The 10375-nt window shown below is 57.3% G+C and overlaps 1 protein-coding gene across 6 annotated transcripts; it reads right to left on the bottom strand.

The window, feature by feature from the left end:
- Nucleotides 1-777: 777 nt before the first annotated feature.
- On the bottom strand, nucleotides 778-9947 carry PLEKHO1 (pleckstrin homology domain containing O1). Of its 6 annotated transcripts, none has more exons than XM_036441873.2 (6): nucleotides 9693-9943; nucleotides 8984-9121; nucleotides 3971-4111; nucleotides 3027-3131; nucleotides 2549-2650; nucleotides 778-1585 (listed from the first exon to the last, which is right to left on the bottom strand). In XM_036441873.2, the coding sequence occupies exons 1-6, from the start codon at nucleotides 9720-9722 to the stop codon at nucleotides 884-886; spliced, it is 1218 nt and encodes a 405-aa protein (XP_036297766.1). In that variant the 5' UTR covers nucleotides 9723-9943; the 3' UTR covers nucleotides 778-883. The 6 variants fall into 6 exon arrangements, with proteins under 6 accessions (XP_036297766.1, XP_036297764.1, XP_036297767.1 ...); XM_036441871.2 differs by having other exon boundaries at nucleotides 8984-9130; nucleotides 9693-9942; XM_036441874.2 differs by lacking the exon at nucleotides 2549-2650 and having other exon boundaries at nucleotides 8984-9130; nucleotides 9693-9947.
- Nucleotides 9948-10375: the final 428 nt, after the last annotated feature.

Genomic DNA, 10375 nt, shown 5'->3' with positions numbered 1-10375 from the left:
GAATGAAGTGAGCTGTGGAGGCCCTGCCATGGGGAAGCCTGCAAGGGACATGTTGGGAGGCGTGAGCAGAGATGCTTTTCTAGAGCTGGGCCTGATTGGTGTTGGAGGGAGGTCTGAGGAAGGAGGGGGAGACTACAGGAAACCCAGCTCGGCCAAAAGAGGAACCTGGGCACATGTTCGGTTTTCCCCTCCGTCCAACCTAGCTTGCATCACAAATCAGTTTCAGTCTTAGTCTGGCTCTTCGGCTGAGGTCAGCTGTCCTCAGTTCCTCTCTGCTAGGACCCTCTCATCCAACGACCAAACCCATCCCACCTCCCTCCGTGTCTCTCAATCAGTGTGGGGAAGGGTCGTGGGAGGCAGGCAGGCAGCTCAGTTTCCATCGGGGCTGGCCGGGAGTGAGAAGCCAGTGCTGACAGGGAGGATTTTAATCCCCCAATCCTCTCAGGCCTGGGAGGTTTCCCTTCTGTGTGCGTGGACCAGTGGCTCTGGCTTCCACACCCCTGGAGCTAAAATTCCACCCTCAGATTGAAAGCTTGGGACCCGCCCTCCATCTTAACACCCATACAAAGCATATTGCCCCGTCTCAGAGGATGGCGTGTGTGAGATAGTCAGACTGTGCCTTTGCCACCCTTCTCTCTCTCTCCATCTGGGCAAAGCTGCCTAATCCTGCCACAGGGGTCACCCCCCTCACATCTGAGAGGGGGGCAAGGAAGGGAAGGGGGTTGGGGAAAGGAAGGTTGCAGGAGGGTCTGGCATCAGCAAGAGCCACAAGTTTGATTGTGTTTTTGTTTTCTTTTTTTTAACTGAGGTAAATAAAAAAGCTTTATCTTGCATCACCTGGAGATCAGAGTCTGTGCCCTCGCCCTCCCAGGTTCCCCGTCCTTCACATGAGGCTCTTCCGGTACTGACTGTGCTGGGCCGTCTGTCGGAGGTGGGAGTCGGGGGTCTGCAGGTCCATCTGTCGGTAGAGGTCCCTCAGCTCCCGGACCTCCTGCAGCACCCTCTTGGCCTGGCTCCAATTCGAAGACGCCTCTCCCAGCAGCCGCTCCGTCTTCAGCAGCAGCTGCTCCGACTCGGAGTCGGGAGGAGACCGAGGGGGGTCCTTGGCCTTTCGCTTCCCATCTCCCAGTCCCTGAACCTCCGCCAGCAGCTCCTGAGTCTTCTCCAGTTTCCTCGCTACCAGGTCCTGGATCCGGGACAGCTGCCCCGGGTGCGGGGGGGTGCGGGCGGGGGGCTCCTCGGCCCGCAGGTGGAGGGTGCAGGCCGGGGCAGTGTCCCGCTGAGACAGGATCTCCTCCAAGGAGGCACAGCGGCCTTTCTCGGCGGGGGTCAGCTTCTTAGGGGCCTGGGGGGTGTAGGTGGCCCCCTTGCTTGGCTTTTCCCAAGGCCGCGGGAGGCCGCTCGCCCGGTCCGAGGGCTGGATTCGGTCCGAGTCCGCTCTCCGCCGGCTGCCCGCGAGCTGGGCCACTGACTTGTCCAGGTCCACCCGGAAGCTCTCAGCACAGGAGGTGGGCTCCTCAGGGGAGGGGTCTTCCTCCTGGATCAGGTCCAAGGTCAGCATCCCGTCTGAGGTAGAGGTCGAAGCCTGGAGAGGGAGAGGCGGGGAGGGAGGGGTGAGCCATCATCAGTGGGCATTGCAGGAGCGGCTGCCCCCGAGATGCAAGCTGTGCCCCTTCCCGGCTGAGCCCTCTGACTGCTCCTTCCTATTCCTGATACCGACTTGGACTTTGCTCTTTTACTTTCCTGTGATTTAAAGAAATTCCTCAGGCGTGTTTCTCACATCCTCCACTTTGCTAAGAGCTTCCTGAAGAGGGTCGTTTTCCTCTACACCGAGGACTCTAAGCATCGCACTGGGCCTGACACAGGATGCTTCGCTCAGCCCGGCACCTGCATCCTCTGGGCCACACCCACCTCTCCGCTCCTGGGCGCTCAGAACCCCTTGCATTCCAACCAAACGTGTTCTCCAGACTCTAGGATACTCTAATTAAAAACAAGTGCTAAGGGCAGTCAGTGCTGCAGCTGCACGGACACGGCAGCCCTTTACGGCCGGCAATCACCGCCCCACTCTACAGGCGGGGACACGCAGCTTCCGGGAACCAGAGGGAACTAATTTGCAAAGCTGGGTTCCCACCCGCGTCTGACTCCAGAGCCTGGCTTACACTCCTTCCACCTGACTGCCCCTCCTCCTAGAGAAGCACCTCTCTGTATGTTACGGGGTGTGTGTGTGTGTGACTGTGATCCTCCTCTGAGCCTGTGGAACATAACGCTGTTACCTGTCAGGACAGCTGCCAGCAGAGAGTAGCTTATCCTGCCTTTGCCATTTCCCCCCAAAGGATGATGAGTGTATTGAGGACGAGGCCTTAGAACTCACAGTAGGTGCTGAACACACATTTTTGAACGGGAGGAATCAGGCAGGGCGGGCGGGGAGAGGGACTTCCCGGCCTGTGACCCTGGTACTGCAAATGCCTCCGGTGGGATCTCTGAGCGACAGCCCTAAGACGGACTGACGTGGACTCGGCCCTTCGGCAGTCTGTACTCTCTTACATACCACGGCCATTAGGTGTCCCCGCGTGGGTGGGCGGCGGGAGTGTTGGATCTTCGCCCTGTCTCGAGTCGGGTGGGCGAGGTAGCTGTCCTCTTCCACTGTGACCTGAAGAGAAGCACTGTGAGGCCGTGACTGCTCTTCAGACTCCGTCCCACCCCCGCATCCCCTGAGGCCCGAACATGCCCGGGCTCGGACAGAAACCTTCCCACGAACTGCTTCTGAGCAAGTCCAAGGGCAAGGCCTAGGGATAGGACGGGGCTCCTCAAGCTGGCCCAAGGCTGGCCCCGGCCTCACAGAGCAGGGGAGGGGAAGCTAGCAGAGAAGACTGAGAGGGTAGGAAGAGAAAAAGGGTTTTTGAAAGGGAGCTGGTGAGGGAGCAAGTCAACGGGAGGCCGCACCCTCACTCCCCTCCCCCCCCCCTTCAGGTGAGCCCCAGCAGCTCCCCCGCCCCAGCGCCCCTCTCCCCACAGGAGCCTCTGACCTCGTCCAGGATGCGGTTCTTGGCCCGGGTGATGGCAGAGCTGAGGGCGTTGATCCACGATTCCTTCTCTTCTGGACTCACCGCCAGGAAGATCAGGTTGGGTGCCTGTGAGGGGAAGATTCTTGTTTCAGCCAGATTTTAGAGCTGGTGTCTCACCTTAACAGTGAAGAAATAAGAAATTATAATCTCATTCTCCGAGACCCTGCTCCTGGAAGGAAAGAGATCCTGCTTCCAGAGTCACCCATCACTTAAAGAAACCGGCCTCTATTCCTGCAAAATGCCACAGCTTGCACGTTGTTTTAGAAATGCCCAGAGAAGAGCTGAGAAGGGTCTTGGGTATTAATGTGGGACTGGAAATAACTGCCGGAGGTTTGCTGAAGGACAGTGCTCAAATAAAGGTTTTTAACTGTTTGAGGAAATAGAATGCGACAGGAATGGCCCGCCTTAGCCAGGAGAAATTAGATTCAGAAATTCAACCACATATCAGGATACAGGGAAAAGGGATTTTTCTCCCAAGCAATGTGCGCGTGTGTGCATGTGTGTCTGCGTATGTGCGTATGCAAGGGAGAGGGAGGCTGGGGTGTATGTGCTTGCGTGTGTGGGTGGGTATGCGAGGGAGAGGAGGAGGGAGGCAGAGGAAGACAATGACCTTTGTTTGAAGGCTGGCTTGCCGTGAGGGCAGGAAATGGCCACAGTCTTCTCAGGCTAAATAATAAAAGCTGGCGGGAGAGCAGTAATCCAGGACCTCTGAGCCAGGAGGCCGAGGGAGAGATCCTGGAGGGGACAGGGGTTCTCCCGGCCCCCTCCCGGGCCCTGACCTCATCCAAGATGCGATTCCTGGCCCTGGGTGATGGCCGCCCTGAGGACAGGGCTGTAGTGCGTCAGAGGTGTGGGAACCCTGGCCTGGTCAGTGCTCCTGCGGCCGGGAGGCAGGGAAGACATACCGTGTTCCCGGGCTGCTTGCAGTGGGCAAGCGTGAACTTGCTATGGTTTTTCTTGCTCCTGCTCTTGGATTTCCGGAGCTCTTCACACTTCTCATAGTCACTCAGGTCAAACACCTCTTGGATGTTTTTCTCATCTTTCACCTGGAGGAGGGTGGGAGAGGAGGTGATGAGGATAGAGTTACTTAGTCTCTTCCCCCCGGTTGTTAGATCAGTCTTGGGGACAGAGGAAACCTGAGGGGGAGGGATGACAGGACAGGAAAGGCCTATCCTACCCAAGGCCCACCGGGGATGTGCCCGCAACCAAAGTACATGCCTTTGACCAGAATCGAACCTGGGACCTCTTTCGGTCCGCAGGCTGATGCCCTATCCACTGGGCCAAACCGGTTTCGGCCTCAACTGGGTTTCTTCTCACACTCCTCCTCCCAACTGTGCTCTGCCAAGCACCCCAGGATGTTGCCCTTGTCCACGACTCCCACTTTGTCCCTCCTTCGGAGGACAGATTCACACAGCTACCAGGCTAACCGTGTCATCCCAAAGGCACCAAGACCCGACAGCCCTGGGTTGTCCAGAGGGCAGACATGAAGGCAGGGCCTGTCAGGGGGTGTCTGGAGGCCTCTGGCCTCCCCCATCTCATGTTTACATTGTTCTGTTGTCGCCTTCTTACCCTACGTAGCTCATTCCCCGACATATGCTATTACAGAGTCATCTCCCTCCTTCATTTCAGGAGTTCCCTTCAGTTTGTTCAGGGAAGCCGAAAAATAGACGTGTGGCTCCCTCCCTCCTCCCTCCCCTCACGGCAGTGTGCCGGCCCAACCGAGCTCTTCAGGGTTGAAAAGCCATTCCAGCCGCCACCTCTCTCCAGCCGGGCTGCACCATTCTCTCCCTGGAGGACCGAATTCCAGACTTGGAAGTAAGTCTTCTGCCATCTCCTTCCGTGACTGCAGTGTGAGAGCCCAGGGCCCCGTTCTGCCAGGAAGTTCTTCCCTGCGTCTAAACTTAGCCTTTCCTGCCTGCAGTATCTGTCTTGCACCCTGGTTCTGCCCTGCGCAGACCCATCCAGCCATTGGCTCTTGCCTCTCTTGCGAAACCAGAGGCCACAATTCTATCTACATCCTCCAACCCCAACCAGCATTTTCCGAGTTCCACAAGGCAAATTCCATTAGCATTTCTTCCTTTTTAAACCTCTCAGAGATCGTGCTCCCCCCCCCCGTGTCTCCCCCAGCCCTGGGGTTCAGGAGCCGTGGCCAGGGACTGCTGGGGCCTGTGAGAGGAAAGGAGACATGGTTGCTGGCCCAGGGGAAGCAACCTGCGGTCAGAAAACCCATTCACCCTCCGCTGCTTGAGTCTGGGTCGGCAGACTGGCAACGAGCTGGTCCTGCTTTTCTGGGAAGAGAGACCGGCACTTGTCCTGGTAAAACGGAACAGACAGAAGCAGCCGCCTCTCCCCCCTGGAAGACATCCACTCGCCCTGACGGGAACTATTGCACAAGAATCTCTCCTGCTTGTCAAGCTCTGAACCAGGGATTGTGTGTGTGGCAGAGACTATCTGTCCTCTTGGTTCTCAACAGCCTTGATGTAGGGAAGTGGCGCTCTCTTCGACCCCCAGCTCACCTCTGGCCTTGCACCTGCCCATCCTTCTGACTGGCCGCCGGACCCAGGGGCTGACGTAGGTGACAAGAGCCCATCACACAGCCCCAGTCTGGTGAAACGGCTGCTCGCACACCCACTCAGCTTCTGCGTGGCTCCTCAGGGCTCTCCCTTTTCCAGGGCGCCCTGGCTTTGAGCCGGGAAGGGATCAGAGGCCTTGAAGGATTATGGGTAGATGTACACAAGATGCTGGCAAGGAACATCCAAGAACAATTCCCAGAAACACGGGCAGGGGTGTGGGGTAATGCATCACTCCTCTTCTCCCCTCCTTCCTCAGGGCTGAGACTATCAGCAGAGGCCAGAAATCTTGGAAAGTGCGGGGTGTGTGTACTTATCAGGGGAAGAGAGTTACTTGTTGTTTTCCTTGGGGGAAGGAAGGGAAGGGAAGGGAAGGGAAAGGAGGGGGAGTTCTGGCTTGGACACAGCTGATAAGGAGCTCTGGGGGCAGGAGACACATGGACAGAGGTGAGCACTTGGTAGGGCGGGGAGGGGTAGGAGATGGCTGACGCCAGTGTTAGGACAAGTATGTTCCAGTCCCCGGGAAGATGGACAGCTCCAAGACCCTTGTTCTCCACTGTACTGTTTCCCCCTTCTCTGATTCCCAAAGTCTCATTGATAATTACCCACCTTCCAAACTTAACCCTTCCATTCCCTGGTTCTTTGTCCTCGGCCCACAGAAGGGATTTTCCCACGCCTGCCAAAAACAGTGCCCTGAACGGATTTCCTCTACCACCGGTCTCTTTGAGGTCTAGTTTCTGCTCCTGTACAGCAGCCTCTTTGACTGGAAATGAGGGGGGGATTTAACAACAAATACAGAAGGATTTCTTTGATGGAGGCGGTTGTGGGACTCTCTGCCTTTATGAGGGGAAGAACCAAAAAAGGCTTGCAAATTCTAGGGGAGGGAGAGAGAGTTTTCTTACATTAACATGTAACTTACAAACATACTTTGCATTTCTTTTTTAAAATCTTGAATCTACTGGCTCTGGAGCTTTTGGGAAGTAGACAGACTAAAGTCTGGAGTCCTCTGGTAGTTTCACCTTTAATCTAGTCCCATGGTCGGCAAACTGCGGCTCTCGAGCCACATGCGGCTCTTTGGCCCCTTGAGTGTGGCTCTTCCATAAAATACCTCGGCCTGGGCGTGTCTATTTTGAAGAAGTGGCATTAGAAGAAGTTTAAGTTTAAAAAATTTGGCTCTCCAAAGACATTTCAAACGTTGTCCTATTAATATTTGGCTCTGTTGACTCATGAGTTTGCCGACCACTGATCTAGCCCATTGTGCCATGGAAACTGGCTCCAAAGAAGAATAGCAATAGCCTTGTTCTCTTTTCCTAGACCCTTCTCAGGAGAGCAGTCAGATGCTCCTGACTCACAGGACACCACACATCCTAGGCTGAGGTCATTCCATCCTTTCCCATCACTGTACCCCTTCCTCCGAACACAAGGCTCACTCATGTTCTCTCACCCCCTGACTTTGTTCTTTGGATAAATACAATCAAGAAAAACATCTGCCCTTTCCCTGTCCTCAGGTCCTCTGACGTGTGGGAAGCCCTCCCTGATGGCTCACTCCAATTTCCTGCCATTATGAAGGTCGGGGGAGACGGGAGATACACTTTGACACCTGCTTTTTTTTTTTTTTAAACTGGAAAGCCAGCTAAATTGTGTAATAACTTTCTGTAGCACTGGAGTTGGGTGGAGGGGACCTTTAAAAATAAGTCCTCTTGCTTGGCTGGTGTGGGTCAGTGGTTGTGAGCATGGCCAGGAGGTCACAGTTCGATTCCCAGTCTGGGCACATATGCCTGGGTTATGGGCTTGATCTTCAGTGTGGGGCGTGTAGGAGTCAGTCGATCAATGATTCTCTCTTGTCATTGATGCTTCTCTCTCGCCCTCTCCCTTTCTAAAATCAATAAAAATATTTTTATTTTTAAAATATATTTTATTGATTTTTTACAGAGAGGAAGAGAGAGGGACAGAGAGCTAGAAACATCGGTCAGATGCCTCCTGCACCCCCCCCACTGGGGATGTGCCCACAACCACGTACATGCCCTTGACCGAAATCAAACCTGGGACCCTTCAGTCCACAGGCCGATGCTCTATCCATTGAGCCAAACTGGCTAAGGCAATAAAAAGATTTTTAAAAAATCCTCTTGTCAAAGTCTCCTCGCACCTCTCTCTCTCACCAGGTTCTCACCAGGTGAGCAGCAGGGTTAGACACCCAGAGGGATGTCTTTGGCCCTGGCGCTCCTCCTTTCCTCCCTCGTTGTCTCAGTGGATGTGCTGTTCAGACGAATCTCTCTATGGGACCGTGTGTGGGGCTGTTTCAATACCATAAAAGGATTTATTTACCTAAATATAGTCAACTACCGAAAGCAGAAGAGGTTAGGACTCAGGGAGGACTTCCCAGTTGGCCCCGGCTGAGGGAACACCAAATGGGGGGGAGGGCCATCCTGCCCGGGGGGCACAGGACAGGCTCCGGGCTGTGCTGCCAGTCGCCAAGGCAGGGACTGGGTGTCTTCTAGCCCTCGGAAGGGCACTTTAGTTTCTCAATGGGACTTCGTGTTATGAATCCCAAGAACGAGAGCTAAAAGGGACAAGAGTCTGGAATCATTGGTCTTGGCTCAGGTGCTTTCCCAATGTGGACTGTGGCTGACATTTCAGCTGAAGACATAGATCCAGGAGTTCATAGCTACATTCGCCTCCCTTCTGGGGGGAGGACGAGGGGCTGGAAGAGGGTGAAAAATGAATTCTTTGCTTCTTTTTAAATTTTATTTATTTTTTAGTGATATTGGGGGTGGGAGGGGAAACAACGAGGTCTGATTCATTGGCTTCAACAGAAATAACGGTCTGCCACTCGCAAACGCTCCACCTCCATCGCCTAAGACTGACCCTGGCTGTGCGTGTTTGTGTTCTCGGCAGCACAGCTGCAGCGCTGACCTGCGTGCGCTCCTGCCTCAGGCAGGAAGAGGGGGGGGGCGACAGGAAGGGGTGGCGGATTATGCTGCTGTTCGCAGAGCGTTTGTGTCAGCAGAGAGAAACACCCCCTTCAGCCAGAGACCGGGGCAGGGCAGGGGGCACCGGGGACACATAGGGAACATCTGGGGACATCATCGTGGTCAGAAAGGCATTCATTCGCCAAGAAACATCACTAAATAAGATGCACCCTCAACTTCTAACTCCGGTCTTCTCGCTCAGTTCAGGGTGACCTTTCCCAGCAGCTATCAGTGGTGGGGGGCGCTGAACTTGCTTTTGGAGCAAAGTAAGGGGCTGGGTAAACCTGGGACCTTAGAGGCAGATCAGCCCCCCTCCATCCACCCAGAGACAAGGTGGGGAACAGGAGAAGACAGGGAGCTGGAAGCTAAGGGCACCCACCTCCTTCTCGGAGATGTAGAGCTGGTCCCCTCGCAGCACCACGTAGCGGTTTTTCCAAATCTCCCTGAAAATGCCTTTCCCGCAGAATTTCCGGACCCAGCCGACCTTCTCGGGCAGCGCAGACTGGTGATTTCCATCCTGAGGCCCCTGTACCGGGGCAGGAGAGGAGGGGGCAGTTAGGAAGGGGCAGTTAGGGGGCCACCGCTCTTCCCTTCTCTGCACCCAGAGCCTCGAGACCCTTCCTTGGGGGGGGGGACAGCCCCGCGGAGGCTGGAGTCCCGGGCCGGGGTCCGCTCCCCACTTCCTCGGAGGCTCTCCCCTCGGCTCTCCTCCCCCGTCTCCCACATAAACAACTGCCCCCACGGCGGGGCCGGGGGCCTGGGCCGCGGTGGCCTCTGGTCGGCACGGGTCCCGCCCCCTCCCCCAGCCGGTCCTCGGGCGCCGGATTAACGGCGTTTCTTTAATTTCTCATTGTCTCCGCCGCAGAGCCGTGCACCCTGCAGCCGGCCCCGGGGGACAAGGGCTGGGGTCGGGCGCATGGCCAAGTGACACCCCCACCCAAGTAAACAAAAGCCCCCTCCCGGGCGGGGCGGGGGCGCGGGCAGCGGGGCCCGGGCGGCGGGGCTCACGCCGAGCGCGAGGCCGTTGCAGCCCCCACGGGCCGGGGTCCCCGGGGCGCAAAGTGGGGCGCGGGGCCGCGCGCACTCACCCTCTTGGAGGAATTGTTCTTCTTCATCATGCCGGGGCTGCGGGCCCGGGGCGAGGACCTGGGGCCTCTTCCCGGGGCGGGTGGCGGAGATGCCCCCGGCGCCGCGCTCCGCCCTCCCTCCCCCTGGCGGGCTCGCCTCCTTTGTAGCTCCGGTTACACCCGGGCCCGGCCTCCCCGCTCGCTCCTCGCACACACGCGCACGCCCGCTCCCCGCCCCCCGGCGCCCTCCATCCCGCCGCCCACGCGGCCGGGCCCCCGAGCTCCCGCCCGGCCCGGCCCGGCCCGCACCGCCCGGCCCGCGCCCCGGTCCCAGGCAGCGGCCGCTGACGTTGCGAGTTCAAAATAAAGGGCGAATCGCGGAGCCCGAGCGGGTGCGCTCCCCCCGCCCAGCCTCCCTCCCTTTGTTTCTGACTCTGAGGGTGAGGAAGACAGACCCAAACCCCGCCGCCCGGGACCCAGACTCAGACGGAGGGAGAGTGAGACCCACAGACCCGGGACAGACAGACCCGGTGGACCTGGCGTGGGACCTGGCCGGGGAGACCGGGAGGCGGATGGGGCGGATAACAGAGACAGAGAGGTGCGGGGATAACCCAGATCTGGACGGCTCCCTCCCAACCCCGCACAAAAACAAGCGCTCCAGCTGGCAGGGCGCGTCACCCACAGCTGGCGCCCGGAAGTCACAT

The sequence above is a fragment of the Pipistrellus kuhlii genome, unplaced genomic scaffold (assembly GCF_014108245.1).
Source record: "Pipistrellus kuhlii isolate mPipKuh1 unplaced genomic scaffold, mPipKuh1.p scaffold_m20_p_18, whole genome shotgun sequence".
Lineage (NCBI taxonomy): Eukaryota > Metazoa > Chordata > Mammalia > Chiroptera > Vespertilionidae > Pipistrellus > Pipistrellus kuhlii.
This window is presented reverse-complemented; position numbering and strand designations above follow the sequence as displayed.

What these genes read in the sequence shown, in the direction of transcription:
- PLEKHO1 (XM_036441871.2), bottom strand. Translation starts at nt 9,722, where the DNA reads ATGATGAAGAAGAACAATTCCTCCAAGAGG. An exon ending in GCAAGCAGCCCGGGAACACG is followed by an intron (nt 3,132 to 3,970) that starts GTATGTCTTCCC and finishes TTCCCCTCACAG; the next exon opens with GCACCCAACCTGATCTTCCT. An exon ending in AGAACCGCATCCTGGACGAG is followed by an intron (nt 2,651 to 3,026) that starts GTCAGAGGCTCC and finishes GCTTCTCTTCAG; the next exon opens with GTCACAGTGGAAGAGGACAG.